General features: G+C 32.6%; 1 protein-coding gene across 2 annotated transcripts; it reads left to right on the forward strand.

The window, feature by feature from the left end:
* Window positions 1-4,851: 4,851 nt before the first annotated feature.
* Window positions 4,852-22,991, forward strand: LOC149426814 (uncharacterized). Of its 2 annotated transcripts, none has more exons than XM_089638638.1 (4): window positions 4,852-5,080; window positions 18,715-18,862; window positions 22,103-22,274; window positions 22,578-22,991. In XM_089638638.1, the coding sequence occupies exons 1-4, from the start codon at window positions 5,036-5,038 to the stop codon at window positions 22,780-22,782; spliced, it is 570 nt and encodes a 189-aa protein (XP_089494764.1). In that variant the 5' UTR covers window positions 4,852-5,035; the 3' UTR covers window positions 22,783-22,991. The 2 variants fall into 2 exon arrangements, with proteins under 2 accessions (XP_089494764.1, XP_089494773.1); XM_089638647.1 differs by having other exon boundaries at window positions 22,103-22,228; window positions 22,578-22,697.
* The last annotated feature ends 40 nt before the right edge of the window (window positions 22,992-23,031 follow it).

A 23,031-nucleotide genomic window follows, 5' to 3' on the forward strand; every position in this document is an offset into this window, starting at 1 on the left:
GATCCCATCAGCATTTTTAAAATTATTATTAGTATGGTTGACACTTTGTTGCAACTCATCCCTTTTAATATCCCTTCCCGTAGACTAGGAAAAGAATTGATTTTCCTCAATCGACACTCCACAAATTATTTTATTTTTATTTTATTATCAATATAAAGTTACCAGGTGATACCATTTACCAATATCCAGAATGGCCAGACTTGTCAACCTTACATTTGGTGTATTTGTCAGTCGTTACGCATATTTTGTATTGCTGTGGCAGAAGTCGTGAACTACATCAAAACTTTGTTCCTGTCTTGACTTGACATTATTTTTATTGTTGTTTGTGCCCTATGTTTGTCACATCAGTAATTTTTTATCCTGTTCTATAATTTCTCCTTGTATCAACTTCGTGTAATATACGTTGTTTTGTAATTGTTAATAAATGAATAAAATAACAAGGATGATATTTTTTACTATGTAGGTAGGCACTAAGAACTGATAGTCGTGACACTTTGAACCCACATAGAAAATTTAGATTTCGTCTGAAGAAAAGGGGCTTTATCTAATTATTGACCAAATAAATCGTTACATATAAGGAAAAGACCACTTAATAAAACACTGATAAACCTTAATGGCTTATTCTTCGGAAAAAAACTCTAAATAGTTTCAGTATCGATCTCACTGAAAAGCTGCATTGGTTAGAACAATTTGTAATCAATCAATAGCATCACTTTTAAGCAGAGATGTGCTTTATTTCAAATAAATCCATTTCAAATGGAAATGCAAAATGCAAAATGGGTATTTTCCATTTTGCATTTTAAATGCTTTTCTAAAAACCATTTTGCATTTTAAATGCTTTTCTCAATGCATTTTCCATTTTAAATGCTTTTTTGCAACATTCTTCCTACTATCTCCACTCATCTTTTTTTCATAAGCCCCAAATATCAGTCGGTCCTCAACCTCGCTATGAGAGATAATTTACACTTGTCAAGTTGCTCCCTGGTAGGAGCCATAAATGAACCTGGTAGGAGCCCTGGCAATTGAGTGATACCATTACAAAAAATACTTATTCAAATAGGTACTGAACATGGGGCCATGACGCTGTAATATTAAATGTTAGATAGAAGTTTCTATGTTTTTACGTTGGCACCATTAGTCCCGCGCAAATTTTTTGTGGTTTCATAATCTGTAGTCGTGGTTTTATGGATTTACCATCATGTAATATGTTTGTTTTACATTGATGTCCATTATTAAATGACAAAATTGTTTGAAAATTCTATAATTATTTTAATTGTTTGACCTGAGAAACCATTTTACATTTTCAATGCATTTTGAAAATAGGTATTTTGCATTTTGCATTTGAAATGCTTTTCTAAAAACCATTTTGCATTTTCAAATGGAAAAGTTTTGACCCATTTCCATTTTGCATTTCAAATTGTTTTGGGTACCCATTTTGCACATCTCTGCTTTTAAGTATATAACTTGGTAGGTAACTACTATAGCAAATATCTTAATTATAAAGCAGAAATCTGTTTCTTAAACTGACCGTCAAGAAAAATGTTTAGTTTTTCTGTATTTTTACAAACATTGTTATCTTATTACAACACACTTGAAATAATTAACAAAAATATGATTTACAGTTCTTGCCTAAATGACTCTTGATATCTTCAAGGCCAATGTTGAAATATTTAGCAGCACCCTACCTCTTTTTATGTTATGCTGGGCCAAGACGTCCGTTCTGCCACGTGGAATACATAACAGCTCTTAGTGTCGACCCTGTCAGTAGTTGTTCGGTACGAACAATATATAGCATTCCAGGATGTCAATGATTTTTTTTTTGCGAATACCTCACAAAAGTCCCAACTGCTCTCAACCCTATGGAACCAGTTTGACTATGGCATCCCCAAGTCGTGAGTCTGAAAGAAGTGGGAGGAATTGAAAGCAACGTTTTAATTCTGAACGGTGGTCTTACACCAGGGAGATACTGAGAGTATCTTACACTCTGAAACGTGCCACAAGTATACTATATATTAATTTTAATTGGGTACTAAATAACTGGGAATAACACAAATTCATCAAATAATATTAACTTGTGCACGCCAGGATTCGAACCCGCGTTCTCCGGATTTATAGTTGATGAACTTACCCTTCGACCACGGAGGCCATGGACCAAAGATATTAGAAGAACGAGATATGCTATGTTGGCCGCCGGACCGTAGCCGGAGTACTACCTAATTAGGGTACTTTGAACGGTATCGGGACGTGTACGCACAGAAATCTGTTCTATGTATTAGTGCGGATACCTTAGCGTAAGCGAAGGTGTGCAGTAGTATTGGTGAACAAAACCGGCGACACTCGGCAAAACAATTCCACTCAGCACGAACTGCTCATAGCACATCTCGTTCTTCTAATATCTTTGACGTGGACTATTATTTTTAAATTCCTCCTAGATTGGAGAGTTTCATGGCACGACTCAGAGATCAATTCAGTGTGATAATAATAATTTCCTTTGTCAAGTCATTTCAAAGGTGTACGCATCAGATCACCTCTTCAAGTCATTTCAAAGATGTACGCATTAGATCACCTCTTCAAGTCATTTCAAAGATGTACGCATCAGATCACCTCTTCAAGTCATTTCAAAGATGTACGCATCAGATAACCTCTTCAAGTCATTTCAAAGATGTACGCATTAGATAACCTCTTCAAGTCATTTCAAAGATGTACGCATTAGATCACCTATTTCAAGTCATTTCAAAGATGTACGCATCAGATCACCTTTTCAAGTAATTTCAAAGATGTACGCATCAGATCACCTTTTTCAAGTCATTTAAAAAATTATTGATGAAGTTTTATATAGTATCAACAGAAAAAGATTTCAGAAAGATTGCCGATTAAGAAAATCTGTTATTATTATTTTTTTTTAAATAAAATTTTGCATTTCTCTTATGCGTTTTTTGGTTATATCTATTTGCAATATTTAATTTTAACTTACTTACATAACTTTATATAATTGATTTAGAATTTCCTTACCAAACGCAAGAGCCTATTCTATTTATTTTTCTTAATAACTCATTATAACGTGGAAAAATTGTATATCTACAAATACAAATATTAAATAATAGTAAAAAAATGTTATGGATGTAATACGGTAGCAATAAGAAGGAGGTAGCAATCATACACAGTATAGTAGCAATCATTTTGTGAGGCGGGTTTAGGTACCGCCGTCCCGGGACCCATTTTTTAGCTAACCAAAAGGCTTTTGCCAAGTGGTTCGCTAAGTTTTGTGATTTAGCAGGGGTGCCCGGGTTCATCGGGTGAGGTGTATTCAGGATGCGCCTGCCCACCAGCTGCATGGCGGGCCAGATCGGGAGAGGCTGGTTCGGGGAGACCTTTCGACCTCTCCAACCGGTCTCTCGACCCGTCGCCTTGCGCCGCAGTGGGAGGGATATATTCATATGTCCGTCACTCCTAGACACACTGATCCGTAGATTCCTACCCAACTAGATTCCTGCTAATACCTTTTACCTTCCCAGAACTTCATCTCCTTAAAACAAACCCTCAAAGACAGCATCCCAAAAGATGATATAGGTCCTGAGGGAAATTATTTTACGCACTGCCTCCTGTGTGGTGTTAATACATTTTTTTCAAATTCTCTCACCTCAGTCGAAAATATATCATTTTCGTTAGGGAGAAATGTGAAGTTTAATAAAAAATACTACCTAATTATAACGATGCGGTACAAATTGGTAGTTACATTCGGCTTTGATGTTTTATGGTCATCGGATTTTGCCCAAATCGGGTATCAGCCTGACATAATGACAGAACCAATTTAGACTCGACTACATACAACACATAATATAAAATAATAATATATATGTATGTGCCTTGTAATCCTTGTATATCTGCATACTTTACAAATCCCAGTTGCGGACGAGATTATATTTCTTTTAATATAATTATTTCACCGGGTTATTTCTGTAATTTTTACCTGTCTTACTTAACTAAAATAGAATGCCGACGAATCTGACTAATTAATTTCATTAACACCTACGGGCTGGCTGAGTCAGTAACACTCGTGGGTACCTACTTCGGGTACTTGGCGGCTGACAGAACAAACATCTTTAGAAGTGGGTTCATATCTTAAGTGAAGCAATTAAATTATTTTAAAATGTCACGTACTACTTATGAATTTAAAAAATCCCATTCAAATAGAATGGTGGCTCCAATAATCGATGGGAAATAATCAATACCACGTAGGAAACAGTGTGAAGACGAACATTAGTTATTGCACAAATACCACATATTCTAAAAAAATGTGTTACAGCGTTTAAAAATACTTGGCAACGCTGTACAAGCTAACCTAATCTAGATATCACACTTGGTATAACATGGCATTTCTCAACACTCTCAACAGTAGATATCATATAATATTTACTGTAGATAAAATATGGCCGTATAACGAAAAATTGTGCCCAGACCGCCCAGTCATTAAAACATTTTAATGATATACCCTTTGCATCACATCATTAATTAAATCACTGATACTAATGATCTGTATTACAATACGTATGCACTTCGTTAGTTTATCTAAGTATATTTAAGACTACATAATATGGTACACATTACCAACATGTTTTTTATGTGGAAGCTGGTAGGAACTATGTTAAATTCACCCCTTAAATTGTGAACCTCTTGCATTATATATGCATGTCAACGTGTGAAGTTTTTTGGATTACATAAGTTTGAAATTTCTTTAACTACGCCTCTGTTGATATTAGCCCACAATATCCTCCCTATGAGGAAGCCAGAGCAACATAAGTTCTGTATGTGCAGGTTGGGATTATCACACCGCGTTAGTTAGTCGCATCGATTACATCGCCATTACTTCCTCTCGAGAGGATCACTTCCACACGCACCTTCTCAAGACAAACATCCTCATTTGTGTTGCAAACAAATTATAGCATCTTACCGAAGCACTACTTTTCCGATAGCTCAAAAATATAGTGATATTCATTATTATAACAATAATTATTGTCTTTGAATCCCTTGCAAAATGACGAGAAAGTTATTCGGAGTGAATTATCGATTTTTTCTACCCGTAAGTACCATTTATGCTAAAGGATCCCTCATAATTCAACTAACTCAATAATAATATATGTGCAATTCGCTACCATCATAACTAACAGTTCCGTGTTAGTTTACGATTTTCCGATGTATTCATAATAACTGATAAAACATAAATCCTACCACTTTTAATAGCATTCATTTTAAATAGGTACTTAATTTATACACTATTCTTCAGTATAATTGACTTAATTTTAAAATTGTTAGAATACCTAGTTAGGGTATGAAAAAATGTCGTTTTGACTGAAAGATAAATTTATTGGATATCTATTTTTTTAATATTTGTAGCCTATCAAGGTCACCATTAAAAAAACATCTAATTTTATTTAGGTACCTTTTTGATTTACTGAACAAATGGACATTGTTTTAGCTCTTAGGCAGGTACCTACCTAATTCACCAACGACTTCAATTTTGTACCTAATTATTTACCTACCTATGAAAATATAACATTAAAATTGTTTTTTTTTTCCTACGTAAGTAAATATTATTTATTTATTTGTTCATTTTCGGGAAATCGACAGTTTACATTTAATCAGTTTGTACATAAGTATTATTTAGTAAAATAAAGCCAATTATGGATTTCCTCACTTTACCTTTACTGAGACATATAATATGAAATAAGTCAATTAAATTTGTGAGAAAGAAATTGTATTTCCTTTAAAAGATTTCTTGATTATAGCAAACGTTCAAATATGCATGCAATCGCTCAAAGAAAGATTAAAAACATGCTCTATAATTGAAGTTAAATAATTTTTTAAAGTTCCTACTTTCACGTAAGTCGACATAATTTGGATAATCGACTTTTTACGGAATGTTTCAATCACAACAAGATAAAATTAATATCCGTTATGAAATTTAATCTATGCGAATAGTGATGTAATGAGTGCACTTAACCAAATCAGAGTAGGTACTTATTAACAAATTTAACTACCACGTTACTGTTATTATTGTTAGTTGCCATGTATTAGCCAAGATATTGATCAGGGGATTTCACAAGTGCTAGGTATGCTAAATGAATGATGACAGGTGAATAATAATGATAATTAAAGTAGGCATACCTATGTTTTAAAATTAAAACCATTCTTGGTGGCTTCGTGAAAAAATGTTTCGAGAGCGTATTTCCTCATGTATTAAATTAGTGGAGAATTATTGTTTGTCAATAATTTACAATAAAACAATTATACGTATCCATACGAAAATTTACAAAATTTTCTAACTGTGCCATTACTGTCCATGTATTATTTTCAACATTCTGCGCGTGCATGTGTTCGTAATGTTCATTTTACAGGAATGCCAGTTTCGTAAAATTTACACATATAACGGTAAGTGAAATAATAATTTGTATGGGTATTTTAAGACAAATTACACTCGTTAAGTATTTAAGTATAATCATTTGTGCAAAATAAATAATATTGTGTATAATAGAACGACATTATTTACTAAAGACATCAACGCACGAAGTAAAACCACTAAGAGAAATAACATTATTTATGCAATTAGTTAGGAGGCAAGTTATGTTGTTTTATTTATATGCACTTAGGTAAATTAAAAAGGTTCTTTAAAAGGTTTACGTACTTTCGTTAAACGGTTTTATTTTTTATTAAACATGTAGGAAGGTAAATATCAGTATCTATTGAAAGCTTTCTACAAAAACAAATATTCTATTACAGGTGATTTTCTTTTGTAAAATGAAGAGTCGTTTCCAAGACAGAACGTTTTTTGAATTACACGCGTATTGTACGTTTTTTCCACGGTTGAACCTCCGACGAAAAAAAAATGACCGAAAATTGGGAAGAACATTTATTTTCTTTCTAATTACAGATTTTTCCTAATATATTATTTTAATTTGGTCATGTCTATTTTATCTAACTGCGAAAGAGTGGGAGATATCAGTATCTCAGTATCTAATGCTAACCAGAGTGGGAGATATCAGTATCTCAGTATCTAATGTTATCCAGAATGGGAGATACTCTCGGTATCTATTGTTAAGCAGAGTGGGAGATACTCTCGGTATCTAATATTAAAAGTGGGAGATACTCTCAGTATTGCTCTGGTGAAAGACAACCATTCAGAATTGAAACTTTGCTTAAAATGACTTTAGTCGTGTTTGATGATCAAATCTGCTAGGTACTCCCCCACCTTCCTCTCCCCCATCTCCTTCTCCTCCTCGCTACCTTCAGCGTCACAATGTACTCCGATTGGAGATTGGACATAGTCTAACTGGCTACAGACGATTGTGACTCTTGTGGGGTACTCACATAAAAATAAAAATAACCAACGGTCTTGGTTTGTTTACCCCATCTGACTTATTTACCAGCCGCCGATCGTAATGAATGGTATGAAGAACTTTCTTTTATTCATCAATTTTATAAGTTTATTTAGTGCCCACAGAAAACATTACAAAATGATATAGTTTTAAAAAAAAAATTATGCTCTACACCTGGAAGATTTTCCCATTTTAGGACAGTCCAACTATCTCAAGTAAATCTTTTCTTCGGTCTGTGTGGTTTTCTGACCTTTCGCAATTATAAGGAATCTTAAAGGCGCCTCGTTGTAATAAAAAATTAATCTTTCCCCATTATTTGTGACAGAACTGTCACGCCATGTGATGTAAGATTAATTGAAACAAATAATATATTCGATACAAGATCGGATAGTATAGTGTAGGTAGGTACCTACTTGTTACAGATTAATAAAAAAAACAGCCCAATGACCTCCAGTTACTTTTCTTGAGTTCCTTGTATCCTATGTGTGTAGGACCCACCAGTGGGGAACTGGTAATTAAAAGAGGGCCCGAAAAATATCAAAATGTAAATTTAACTTTCGTTGTCTCTCAAATGTGATGGCAGGATAAAACAGATCAGTGAAACGAAGTTACAAACGACATTAGAGATTTCACTATCAATAATTAGTTAATGAGCTTTGCTGTGTTGTTATTATTTGGAAGTCACAGAATGCGCCATTTTTCCTCAATGTTGTATAATTTGTCGTTTGTTTCCATTCCAAAAAAATTAAGAAACTGCAATTTTCTTGGAGTCTGGAAAACCTTGAAATCCATTCCCAAATCCAAAAATTACTTATTAGAAATCGTTCAATTAAGGTAATGACATGAAAAAGCGAAATTTATGATTTTACGAGAACATAGATGATATAAGGTGTCTTTTTTCTGTTATTACAATACGAAAATCCAAAAAAGCTCCATGCAATGTCGCTCAAGCCTGTACACAGATACTTTTTCAAAAATATTCTAAAGCCATTAAATCAAAACCACATTGCTGGAAAGCGAAGCAGGCAAGTTTGTTATGACCTTACTTCAAAGACGGGTTTCCGGATATCGTTATTTTGACGAGTGACGAGTGAGAGACAAGTGTTTGGAAAACTTGAGCCCAATGAAGAAAATTCCTGGTAGCCCGGGAACAGTCCGTCCCCCAGTTTGCCGTGATCCGACAACCGTTGTTTCGTGTTACGTCAGTTACGTGGGCAAGGCGTGAAAACTTATTAGTTAAGCAAAAAGAATCTATTTTTTGCTGTAATAATAATAAACATTATAGACAATATTGTCTCTACAAAATGGCCCAATCAATTTCATTCCATGGATTACGTGCAAGTAAAAAACGAATATGCCACTTAAAAAATTGGGGCATTGTTGTTTTTCTTTTTGTTTACAGTATCGCACAATTATTATTATTGAAAAGTTAAATGTTGACGTAACTTCAAAAATAATTGGCATACTTTCATTCACTATTCGTTTTCTTCGTCTTTGATTATATTAGCGTGTACCTAGGGAGAGACTAATGTTGGGAGTAGGTACTTAACTTTACCAGACTACACAATAAATTGATTTAAAGTTTATTTTCATGTCACGAACAAAAACATGACTGGCAAACTTAGCTGAAAACAAATTTCTGGTGTAGGTAATGTTGTGATAATTAGAGATCAATATACAGAGTAAGATTACTACAGATATGGAGTGATGGTATCTATCTCAGGAATGGTATCAAATTGAGATGATTTTGTCCAGTACGTACCTATGTACTTCCTTATTAGCACCTAGTGATGTCCACCCGTAAAAAATTTTGTATCTTCAATGTAGGTATTCTGCGCAATAAATTATTTAGAAAATGTGTACCTCAGTTGTATAACACCAATTCTAATCCACTATAGTACAGTAAAATGATTAATCGAGAAAAGTTATAATATTCACTTAGGAGGACATGTGTGTAGCTTACCTAGATGACATCCCGTTAAAACCTGTGTTGGTATTTGTCTTTTTAAAATGATTTCATGAGACCAATATTATTTTTTTGTTTGCCAAAATTAATGTTCTTGATCTTAAAGCCAAATCACGAAGAGAGCACTTCATGAACACCCACTCGCCCATATTAATAATAAGAGCTTATTACTTCTGGAATAGGATACCCATACCCAGCTATCCCTTTTAAACAGGGCCGAACTATTTCACAAATTATTTTCCTCGACATCTTATTGTTAATAAGCTCACTTTAAAGGAACCAGATTTAGAGAAATAATTTTCAAAATGCTCATAAAGTATTTATGTACCTATCTACTTTAAAATGACTACTTAAATACTTATTTTTAATATTTGAATAAAGTCGGTGTGATATTCCTCTTTATTCTACGTTCTCATCATTTAAACGGTTCCCTGATATTTCATCAAAATGACAATTTAACACACCTATAAAAAGTGTTATAAAGTCATTAAAAGTGAAGAAACAAAAAGTAATTTTAATAGTTACTTATGTAACCTATTTAACCTAATTTTTGTTTCATCACTTTTCATGACTTTATATCACTTTTTGGAGGTGTGTTGAATTGTCGTTTTGATTACATACCCGGTCACCCATTTAAACGTAAGATAATCGAGATATTAATTTGTATATAATCTATTGACGTTTACATGAAATTGGAGGTAAATAATTGAATATTTTAAATTGATCAAAAATCAATCGAACTTCGTAATTACAGAGGTACCTTTGCGACGTTTTTCAAAAGATTAGTAGTTTTTTCTAATTTTTAAATGATTCCGGTTAACTTTTCGAATTCCGCTGCACGCAAAGGCTCTTAAAAAAAATACTTGATTTCAACTTTAATATCCAATGGAGACAACAATTTACGTCGGGGGTTTAAGTAAACATTCACAAAATAGGTTTTTAGGGTTTTAGTTTACGTAATTATGCGTATTTACTAACCTTCAAACATAACTTTGATTGTGAAAAATGGAACTCTAATGCATCTCTTACCATCTCCTACGACATAAATAGTTTTTATTGCTTATATCTGCAGCCGAATTTAACAAGTTTACCACGATTCCTTCTGAAATCGATTGTATTTATGTAATATTGCTGACTAACCATCAAACGATTTACGTTCGTTGATTTTTTTAACTGTACCTACATGTACATGCCTAGTGATAAATACAAAATAATTAAGACCTACTTTTTTAATCAAACAATATATTTTTAACTACCAACCTAGTTTGGGACTGGCCTGACTTAAAATACGAGTCTTACAAAATCATGTAAGTAGGTACTTACCTGAATCATTTAATAAATCGTGTGGGTGCGACATAATAATTCTTATTCTTAATTCTTCAGCAAGTGCACTTCTTCAGTGAGTAATTATTTGGCCAAACTTTTGCACATAAAGATATCAAATAAATAAATATATTAATGACAGAAATAACGTAAGTACCTACTTATGACCAGTGCAAGAAAATCTTTGACATTGGTTCGAATTTTAAACTAAGTCCATTGGAACATTTTAAAATCTTGTAATATTATATTATAGGTAGGTATATAATACCATATAAATTATACATGCATCCATCGACATGTTAATATTGTAAATATTTTATAACACACGTATACCACCATACGACCATACTAGGCCCTCACCCGTGTCTAACTTAAAACTTTATAGGTATACGTACATATTTAGCTACATTTATAACACTATACCAAATACAAATAACCGGACTCTAGACTTTTTTTATTATTTTTATTCTAGATAAAAGAAAATTACATTTTCACTTATTTCTAGAAATAACATACATATTACACATAAATATATTACAACCGATATTATTCACTTTCATTGTTTTGTTGATTGAGCATAAAACTGAACAATTTTTTTTAAATGTACCTATACTGTTTTCATTTTTAATTTCGTCTGGGAGGCAATTATATATGTTGCTTCCCTCGTAACCAATGGATTGCTTGCCATAATGAGTATATATGGTGTTTAAATGTATTTTATCGTGTTGCCGTGTAAAGTGTGTGTGTACTTGGGACGTTTTTAGATTTATGTTTATTATTTTTGGACTTATGTTTTTCTAACTTAGTCACTAGTAATTGAAGAAAGTAGTGAACCCCATGGTGCCCATTAATGTTTATTATCCTCCTCTGGAGGTTATTATTTCTGATGTACATGTAAATACAATTTTAATCCAACAACTGATGATGCGAAAATTTTTACCTACTTTTTTTTTAAATTCTTTTATTTTTCTCAATTTTTACATTAATTACATACAATCAGAGATGTGCAAAATGGGTACCCAAAACCATTTGAAATGCAAAATGGAAATGGGTCAAAACTTTTCCATTTGAAAATACAAAATGGGTTTTAGAAAAGCATTTCAAATGCAAAATGCAAAATACCTATTTTCAAAATGCATTGAAAATGTAAAATGGTTTCTCAGGTCAAACAATTAAAATAATTATAGAATTTTCAAACAATTTTGTCATTTAATAATGGACATCAATGTAAAACAAACATATTACATGATGGTAAATCCATAAAACCACGACTACAGATTATGAAACCACAAAAAATTTGCGCGGGACTAATGGTGCCAACGTAAAAACATAGAAACTTCTATCTAACATTTAATATTACAGCGTCATGGCCCCATGTTCAGTACCTATTTGAATAAGTATTTTTTGTAATGGTATCACTCAATTGCCAGGGCTCCTACCAGGTTCATTTATGGCTCCTACCAGGGAGCAACTTGACAAGTGTAAATTATCTCTCATAGCGAGGTTGAGGACCGACTGATATTTGGGGCTTATGAAAAAAAGATGAGTGGAGATAGTAGGAAGAATGTTGCAAAAAAGCATTTAAAATGGAAAATGCATTGAGAAAAGCATTTAAAATGCAAAATGGTTTTTAGAAAAGCATTTAAAATGCAAAATGGAAAATACCCATTTTGCATTTTGCATTTCCATTTGAAATGGATTTATTTGAAATAAAGCACATCTCTGCATACAATATTATATAAATCAATACAAATAATGAGAACCCACTAAGGCGCAGCCTGTGCGTGGGTAATATATTTAAGTTATTATATTATTGTACCTAGAAATAAACAAACTGTGGGCATATAAAACAAAAACAAGATTACATTTTGTCTAAGCGGTTTGTATAAAAAGTGTTTACAATAGTGTATAGTGAAGTTATAAGTGTTTAGTGTAATATATGGTGAATATTTTATGAGAAACATAAATTGATACAAATTAAATAAAAAGAGTTTCAACTGCTGTATCGATCTGCCATAATTTTAACTCTTTTAAATATTGAGAAAGTTTAGTAATCACTTATATTTTTCGGTAAAATATTGAAAGTACGAGGTCCAATGAAACTGCAGTGTGTTTGCATTTGTTTTGTGTTCGTTTGGGGAGTATAAAATACATTATTATTTCTAATGTTGATTCTGTTTTAATTTATTTCGAATTTATTTTTGTTTTTAAAGATGTATTTCATAGTTTGCAAAATAAATAGTTTACGGAGACAGAATAGTTTAAATTCTTTGTATAACTCATCTGTTGAAAATATTCTTTTCCGACTATACATAACTTTAATGATATAATTTTGAGTTATGTGTAAAGGTTTTATATGTGCATGAAGCGCACCACCCCATCCTATTATTCCGTATATGAGTGAAGATTGCACCAAAGAAAAATAAATATTTTTCAGTTTTTCAACACTTCTTTTAGTCTGTAAAATGTGTATGTAAGATATCTTAATTTACAGACGGTATTATTAATTTGTGACTGCCAATTTAATTTTGTATCAATAATAATACCTAAATATTTGATCTTTTCAACTTTTCTGAGTTCAAAGCAAGATGAGCATATTTCTTGATTACAGTTAACATTATGTATTCTAATTTTAAGGTTATTGCGGGGTTTATTTTTACTATTTTTATAAAAGGTTAGGTAAAATGTTTTATTATAGTTTAAGAAGAGTCTATTACTTTTTGCCATGATGAGACATATATATTTAATATATTTTGTTGCCTTCAAAAAAGTTTCAGGCCAGGATATTCCATTCACTATTATTGCTGTATCATCAGCGCAAGATACAATTTTACCAGGGATCATAACATCACATAAATCGTTTATGTATATTAGAAAGAGGATTGGAACAAGCACAGTTCCCTGTGGTACTCCATTTTTTATTCCTGTTTCAGTATCTACTATAAAAATCCCCTATTTTCGTTTTTTGTTTTCTGTCTTTGAGATAGCTAGTAAGAATTTTTAGTGAATCATTTATGAAACCAATTTGATTCTTTTTTTTATAAGTAGATTGTGATTTACCGTATCAAAAGCTTTTCTTAAGTCTAGAAATATTTTTGAGAGGTTTGAGACCAAGGAAATAGGTCTGTAGTTGTCTAATATGTGCGTTTCTCCCGATTTGTGAATTGATATTATGATAGAGATTTTTAATTGTTCCGGAAAGTGTCCCTCATTTAAGGATATATTAAAAATATGTAGCCATGGAGTTAAAATGTAATGTTTTATTTTTTTAGTGTGTTACCTGATAAACCACCAATTCCTGTAGAATTTTTTGATTTTAGACCGTCAATGTTTTATCAATTTCATTTGTTGTGATGGGTGAAAAATATTCTAAGGAGTTAATTGAATCGTTAGTAGACTAAGTGTAAAGATGAGTCTATGGGTATTGTATTATCAATTTTACTAGGGGCCGTCTGTTTCAACAGAATGCTAAATCGTGAGCTAAGTTAAAAATTTAACTGTCAGTTAAAGTAACAAGGATGTTAAATCGGACCGCGCGCTGTTTCAAGTGCCTTTATGCAAAAGTAACAGTTACTAGTGTGGCCAGTCTAAAAAGCAGAATATTCATCGAAATTACGTGGAAAAACGCACGGCATTATTTTTTGGTACGGCCACACCGAAGATTAAATATGATCTCTGGTTAAGTGACTGTCAAATAGTGTCAAAATACAGAAGTTTGTTGTGCGTCATTATAACCTCTTCTGACTTCTTGTTTGTTATTGTGTTCGAATTTTTTATTTCAGAATTTAATTTTTTCTTACATGATGAAGATCGATTTATAGTTTTAGGAATAATTTCTTGAGAGTATTGGAGGGGCTAGATTCCTTTGATTAATAATTCCAACCAAACTTTGTAAAAAAAGTTATATATTTATTACATAGTTTCTTTTCAATTATAATATGTATATTGAAACATTATATACAGGGTTTAATATAATAATAAGTTATATACCAAAGTTTATGAAAAAAGATATACTTTTATTACATTGTTTTGTTCCTAGAAAAATATTTCTGTGGGTATTTAAAAATAAATGACGACCTGTTATAATATATACGATATTACACGGAAAAAAAATATAATTTACTTTCTAGTAGTCGTAATATCTCCCTCAATTTGATCCGTCACAAGCTTTTGCAAGCTCTTTCGACATGCGATACCGTGCCAAAAATTCGGAATCATCCCAAATGACCATATTATTAACACGGGGTCGAAATGTTTTTGGCTTTCACTGTAAAACATTTTGCATGACGAATTCATCTTCACTACTGTCATCTTCGATAATATTAATCATGATTAATAATCGTTTCGTAACAACACTCAACAGAAGAACCTTACGTATAGAACTGTCAAATATGCCAAAATGGCGGAGTAACTCGAGAATCGCCAATAACTCGCGAGTAACTCTCGGATTTCGGGAAGTTAAAACAAAAGTTAAAAGTGACGTAAAACCAGGAGTTAAATTGATTGAAAAACGCATTTTGGTGAAATTTAACTTTAGCATTTACTTTTACTCTTACTTTTACTATAGCTAGCGTTGAAACAGACGGCCCTAGAAGATTCAAGTACTTGATCTACTACGTTTGTAAAAAAGTTGTTAAAGTTTTCTGCAATAGCCGATTTGTTAGTTATAATATTTTCATTTATTATAATCTCATTGACATCGGTTGATACTTTTTTTTTGTTCGTGATTTTGTCAATAATATTCCACGTTTTTTTGGTATCATTTTTTGCACCATCAATTTGTTCAACATAATAAATACTTCTTTTTACAATTTCTTATTAACCTATTTAGTAAATTTCTATACATTAAATATTTCATTTTCATAAAAGGCATAATTCTTGTGTTATTTTTTTGACAGGCTTTTTGATAATTTAACATCTCTTTGTTTAATAGAGACTATTAGTCCTACAGTAATCCAAGGCTTAATTTTTATTGTATTATTAATTAATTATATATAATTAATTCTATTATTTGATTGGCCGTCTATGCAATATGTTGATATCGATACAGTTACTAATAATTTCTATTCTGTTTTTGGAAAAGGCCATTAGCATGTTTATTCTAACCATGAAATGTAGGAACACCTATCCAAAGTGGTACTCCAAAGAACTTATATATCTTCTAATCACCAAAAAACCTAAACATAAAAAATATAACTTATGTCAAAAAACTTCTGATTATAAAGAATTTAAAAACATAATGTAAAAAAAATTCCATGACCTGCTACCGTAATTGTATAAATAACATTCGAAGCTCCATAATAAATAATGTTAATAAGAAAGGAGATGATTTGATTTCCCGAGAATATTAATGGTGCTACTGATAGTATTGTTAAATTGTAAAATTCAACAGTGTTTATTTAGCTGACTCAGATAAATTCTCCTGTTTCAACAACAACTCTAGATGAAACTCTTAATATTTCACAGTATACCTGTTTCTGATGTAATAATTAGAATTGAATCCCTGGATTCAAATCTTCAGGAACGGGTAATAAATATCCTTACAACATTTATTGACGTAGTCAGCTGAATTAAATAATAAGACTTGTCGTGGTTGATGTATTGAGCAAGGTTCGTTTTTTAGTCTTATTTCTATTTTGAAAGATTTGTGATGCAAATCTTCGGTTAAAAGGGAGGAATGCAAGGTAGTAATGAGCAGTTCATGTTGCTAATGGCTAGGTCAAGAACACGTTGATTTACATTTAAGATTTTATTGTATTGAAAAAAGTCACAAAGAGATAAAAAAAGTCTATAACAGTAAAGCTGGCTTCGTCAACAGGTATTTGTGGTATCATCTGTCTTTCAGAATTTAGATTCCAGATAAGTCTAGAAATGTTATAATCACCTACCAGAAGAAAGTCATCATCAGGATAGTTCAATCGGAGCTGACTAGCGGACTCAAAGTGAGCTTTAAGATTTCTAATATGATTCGTACCATGGGGATGGTAAGAGCAGCAAATGTTAATATTTTTATTAGAGGTAGTTGAAGTAATAGTTACCCATATATCTTCAGCCTCTAGTGTGGACCAGCTAGTTTGATTAGTAACATTATATTTGGACTGGACAGCAATAAGAACACCTCCTCCCAATGTTTGACCTGTGAGATTATAGTTTCTGTCACGCCTAAAAACATTATATCTGTCGTCAAAAATCTCCGGATCACAAATATTATCAAGAAGCCAAGTTTCTGAAATACAGATAATATCAAAGTCATTGTTTAGAACAGCCCTTAGAAAATCATGCGTTTTTGTGCGCAGTCCTCGTACATTTTGATAATATATAGTTAAAGAAGCCATATTGTATTCTCTCTCTGGTTTCAATCCTGGGATTGGTTTGCAGCAATTTCATCTAATCTCCTCTTCCATTCTTCCCTGTCTTGTGCGGCTCTTTTGACTTCTGCATATGATGAGCAGCGCACGTCCACCAGCAGGTCCTCCAGGTACTCTCGGCGTGGGCGTCCCCTAGAGTTGGTCCCCTCGGTCATACCCTCCATTATGACATGCAAGAGGCCTTCTTGTCGTATAACATGGCCGATCCATCTTGCACGCCTTTCGGACAAGGTCCTGAGCAGGTGCCTCCCTCCTTCGATTCTTTGGAGAACCTCCTCATTTGTATTATACAGATAAAATATCAGAAAAATACATTTTTCATAATAAAAATAATAGTAATGATATGATGAAGTAAGTATGTGAGTTCGATTCATACAGACAAAAAGTGTTCGATGTCCCTCACGAGATGTATAGCATGCCATAATCTGATTGAAAGTAGTTTGTTTACTGACAGTTAGTTTATAAAAAATGAAGTATAGTTTATACGTACTCCTTATTGGCCAGAATACTAACGGAGAGAAATAATTAATCAGTGGACTCTTCAATTTATCACTTAACCAATACAAAAGATTGTTACCGAGGCAGTTCAGTTACGTACAATAAATACTATGTAATTTTTACAACTGCTATGTAATAGACCCTAAAAGGGCTTTAATAAATAAATTACCACATTTTTAATTTAGTGGAAAAACAATGTGATAGCAAAAATTATCTAGGTACTTTAATACATGAAAACTTTATAATAAACGAATAAAGTTTTTATGTATTAAAAATAAGTTTTTTTTCTTTTATACTTTATATCTAAGATAGATTAAAATAAAATAAGATGTTAAAAAACACCCGGTATTTGCCGGAAATTGGTGAAAATTTATCGACAACATGATTAATGTGGAATATGCGCATGTCAACCTATAATATCGCAAATAATCAGTTAAAATATTTTTAAATACGCTGTTTTTGGAGTATTCAGGTAGGTACTTCAACTACGTATTTAGATAGAATATTTTATTTGAGAAACTAAAAATAATGCGTTTTTATCTGGAAACAAAACAATTTAAAAAAAATTGTAATACTCTTAAAAATAATGTTTCATTATTAAAAATCAGAATAATTAAGCAAGTTTCATAAAACTTCCTGAAGAAACACAAATCATACTGTTGTGTTCCCACAAACAGTTCTCCAACTCGACGTGGAAGGAGATTATAAACAATTGGTTCCTTGTGATAAATCAGGGATTTATTAATACTTCGCGTATTACAATGGTGACTCGATAGTCGACCTAACTAGAAGCTGGCTAATTGAGATCTGAAACAGTAAGTTTGTCTGGGAACATTCCCACTGGCCCTGGCGACTACTGGCCACTAGCTGCCATCTTGCGGACTTCCACGCAAGCTCTATGCACTGCCCTCTATGAGTGCATCTGTGAAGCTCTTACTTCCCTAACACATACTAAAGCAAACAAAAAATTGGGAATTATTATTCTTCACACCAGCAGTTCCAATTTTGAAAACGACACTTAAATTCAAACAAAATTTGAGTTCATTGAACGTGAACAATATCATGCAGGAATAACGCACACGACGGACAACCGAAATTAATACCTATTATGTGTTTCAATCAATGAAAAATGTTTCAAATTCGACGTTTACTACCTAGGTATATGAATTGTGTAATTTTGTTCCAGGTACAAATTTTATTAATGGTTGCAATTCCTGAATCACTCTCCTACATCGTTCCACAACAACAAATCCACAGGCAAAGAGGAACAGACAATCGTCAGGCCAAGCTCAGCCTGGCCGACTGGAGCAGTTATAATTATCGGGAACCAGAAGGTAATTATAAATATGTACATATTTCATCATTCCATTATTACACATTTTGGAGAGTAAGTAGTCATGTTTTTAAATTACATCAATCTGATTTTTTCTTGAAAGAATGAATAAATTAATAAATGAATGGATTGGATACTAGGAAGAGGAAAATAACCCACCCTCCCGATATTTGATCTAGCTGAAACTCGGCAGATAGACTATTTGTAGATGACAATGCATTCTAACAACTTTTGATGGCCATCACCCATACACATTACACAAGCGGTCATATACGCATTTCTCTGAAATTGGATGTCATTATATTTGAAAATTTACAGCAGTTAATATACCAAATAAATCTCGGTCCTATCCAATTGGGATTTGGCTTAGGTGATTAGCCCCGTTCAATTATTTTAGTCAGTCCACGGAGAGGAAGGTTCAATCCTCTGTCAAACCTAAAAATCATAAAATTGGGTACTGGCTAGCCGAAGAGATAGCGCAACTAGGTCGAAAATAGAAAATAATTAATTAATTTTTATTATTTCTTTAATAAACCTCTAACATAAATACCAGTAGGTACATGTATTTTTAAGTAAAAATAACTTTCAAAGTTTAAATTTTTTGGGTCTTCCCAAAAGGCACCAAATCTTTGGTTTGTCTGTATGACGTCACGAGTCACAAAAATCTTCGTCTTATTTCATAGGCGCTGTATTTTGTATGGCGGCGTCGAGAGTCCAGACGTTTTTAATTCTTAACTTTAACCTCTTTTATTGAATAACACTGCATAAAATGTCAGCATCGCTTCGCCCGTTATTGCATTTTACCGTTTCATAACCTGCATTACTATGGAGAATATGGTTTGACGACAAAAAACTAACCAATAAGAATAATGCTCCTTTATCACTTAGGTCAAGTGCATTTTGATGCAAGTACAATAGTTTAATTTAGGTGGTTTAATAAACTTTTGCTACAAATTTAATCTACATTCTTGGTGTTTTAGGTAGGATAGGTAGGTACCTACTTAGACTTGCAGGAATAATATTGAACTTTACACTTGATTAATTCAATAAGTAGGTATGGAAGAGGATCTGATGGCTGAAGAAATTCCCAAATCCTTTGTTATGTCTGTAGACATAATATATTTCATCTAAAATTCCAAGCGTCCATTATGTCTAAGGACGGGTTGTTTCGGAGAATTTGAACAATTCATCAAATTTCAACGTTCATTTCCGGGTTATGTGAAAGTCCTATTCAAGTTCTGTTATTATATCATTATAGGCTAGGTGCTTGACAAAACTGAAATTAAAACAGAACTTTAAAAAATCTTTCACAGAACTTGAAAATGAAAGTTGAAATTTGATGAATTGTTCAAATTCTCCGAAACAACCCGTCCTAAGTGTAAAACTCGTCTCTCCATAAACACGAGTTGTTCTCAATTAGGGAGGTATTAATAAACAGCATGAAACAAATATTATATATTTACCCTTATGCAGATCATTTGAGATAGCATAATGTTGTACACCTTTAATGTTAACCCTCTGTCTGCTGTGCACTTACTGATGATCTTACTTACTTCCATCAATATGTATATTTGTTATCACTGTGTTAATTAAAAAAAAAAAACAGTAACACATTTAAAAATATCAAACATATCTACCTCATTAAAGAAATAGAAACGAGATGTTCAAGGTCCCTCATTCAAGTTGCACTACATATGTCCCGCATGGCTCACCTCACCACCTTACGGCTCTGATACAAAAATGTCCCATACATAAAATGTAGTGCCAATACACCAACCACCTCACCACCTCAGTTGTAGTAATACGAAGACAATGAGTTGGGACAAATAAATTTTGTGAGGTGGCGCGGGACACTTAACGTTTTTGTATTGCATCTTGTATGAGGTACTCAACACTTTATCGGTGAACACATTTAATTATACTTGAATCTTAGATGAATTAAAAGGGAAGATAGGTTACTAAGACAACGCGCGTGATTGCACTGAACTGGGTCTAATGGACAAACTGGTGATTTACTGCATTTAATATCGCACAAAAGCCCGTCGGTTAGACAAGCGGTCACCGGCTGCCACAAACGAGTCACTCTAGGCTCTTTTTTGTGAAAAAATGCCTTCCTGTTCTTTTGAGATGTGCACAAATCATTCTCGAGCAAAAACCAAATATGATGGAGTTTCTTTCCATTTGCATGTACTCAAAAATCACTTATTATTTCAATAAATACAATTATTAACAAGGCTTTTGAATAAAATAAAGTAAGACAGCAAATGCAGAAACACATAAGAGTATGAAGGACAACTTAGTGTCAGTACGTCATATTCTACTAATCTGCTCGCTCGTTTGTTATTCGAGAATGAGAGTAAAAGCAGCCCACTGACGGACGAGCGTGTGCAGTCTGAGCATGACGACGATACAAAAATGCTCATGCTTGCAGCGAACATGCTCGCCCGTCTGTGGGCCTCTTTAAGCTCGCAACTGGTATCACAAGGAGGCAAGAGAAAAGAGGGGCGTTCATAATAATATAGCCGATTCACCCGTACACAAATCCTTGAATGCCGTTTTTCGTTCATTTAGCTATGTAGGATATTTGTAACCATTTTATTCATTCACACAAATTCATTGTGGCTATTCTTAGGAACGTGCTATATTTTTTGTTCGATTAATATGAACATAACGAGTCTTTGTATTTTTGTCAATGGGTTGAATACTGATTTTTTAAGCAACCTCACTAAAATTTTTGTATCTTAAATTAAATTGCTGTATCACTTAAATACTCTTGTTTCATTTATAATTATTTAATGAGTTTTATTATTCACAATGTAAAAACAAAAAATGTCTAGAAATTGTTACATAGTGAATGCCAAAGAAATACAAAAAATTATAATTATTTAAGTTAATATAAATATATAGCAGAAGGGGGGAACTTGCAACCACCATAGTATTGCATTCTGTACATAAATGAAAAATATTAATAGCCATTCGAAGATATTAAGTTGTATGTATTAATATTTATCTACTAATTGTAAAGCCAGAAAACATAGCCACATATCCAATGACAACCCTGGTGAACTTTATAAAAGGGACTGGGTTACTGTTAAAGGAATGAGGTAAAATGGGAGATAGCATAATGGGCCTATTGCCTAGGTGCTCACGGGAACATTTCGTCAACTGTCTCCACTTACAAAATAAAACATACTAAGTTTGCTATCGGGTCATTTTAACTATTATCGTTTTATATCCACAGGTCCAGGTACTTACGCTTTTGGATATGATGTGGATGATGCGGAAACAGGAAACACTCAGTTCCGTGAAGAAGAGCGCCATCCCAATGGGACGGTAACCGGAAGCTATGGATACGTTGATCCCTTCGGTAAAGCCCAAATTGTGCATTATATCGCTGACGAGAGAGGCTACAGGTATGAAAAAAATCAATAGCTGTGTTTTCTATGTCAGTAAGTAGGCACCTCTGTTAAAAATATTATTTGAAATTAGTTGATACCTGTGAAAAATAATAACACTACTTGCTTAGTTCCACTCTCAAAAATGGCCTGCAAAAGTAAAGAATAAAAATACTAAAATATAATATTTCAAGGTAGGTACTAGATAACAAAAGATTCTTTTTAATATTTTTCTCAACGCTTTGTCATCCATCAGTTTTAATTTTGAATTATCACAAAGGAAATTATCTTGTTGAATTATGTTCTAAATAATTATTTCAGGGTAAGAATGGAAACTGGAAGGAAAAAGAGTCAAGGAATTATGAAAACTATTACTCAGCAACCGATATATTCCAGAACTGTCCCCGTGACTCGTAGCTACGGCAATGACCAGAGACAACTTTTCTCACCGCAAAACACATATTATTTGAATCCAGTTTATGAAAGCCGCCAACAACCTTACTACAGCCACAATTACATAAATTAGAAATAATTTTATTCAGTATTATCAATTATTTATTAACTGACATTATTTATTTAAACCCATATTATCATGTGCAAGAAGAACACCAATTCATAAGGTCTTCTGTGTGGATTTTTTATAATTATAAGAATTATTTATTTGACATAAAACAAAATAAATGTTATTATATTTACGTTATAACTTATTACATAAGACGGGCATGAGGACCAATATTTATATGCATGAATGAATTTACTTAATTATTGATGAATA

The sequence above is a fragment of the Hesperophylax consimilis genome, chromosome 1, assembly GCF_061612785.1.
Source record: "Hesperophylax consimilis isolate HC1 chromosome 1, BYU_Hcon_1.0, whole genome shotgun sequence".
In the NCBI taxonomy this organism is placed as follows: domain Eukaryota; kingdom Metazoa; phylum Arthropoda; class Insecta; order Trichoptera; family Limnephilidae; genus Hesperophylax; species Hesperophylax consimilis.

Bases quoted from the DNA above. Each gene is read 5' to 3' on its own strand.
- LOC149426814 (XM_089638638.1), top strand. From the start codon at position 5,036: ATGACGAGAAAGTTATTCGGAGTGAATTATCGATTTTTTCTACCC. The intron at 5,081-18,714 runs GTAAGTACCATT...ATTTTGTTCCAG, and splicing joins ATTATCGATTTTTTCTACCC to GTACAAATTTTATTAATGGT. The intron at 18,863-22,102 runs GTAATTATAAAT...TTATATCCACAG, and splicing joins TAATTATCGGGAACCAGAAG to GTCCAGGTACTTACGCTTTT.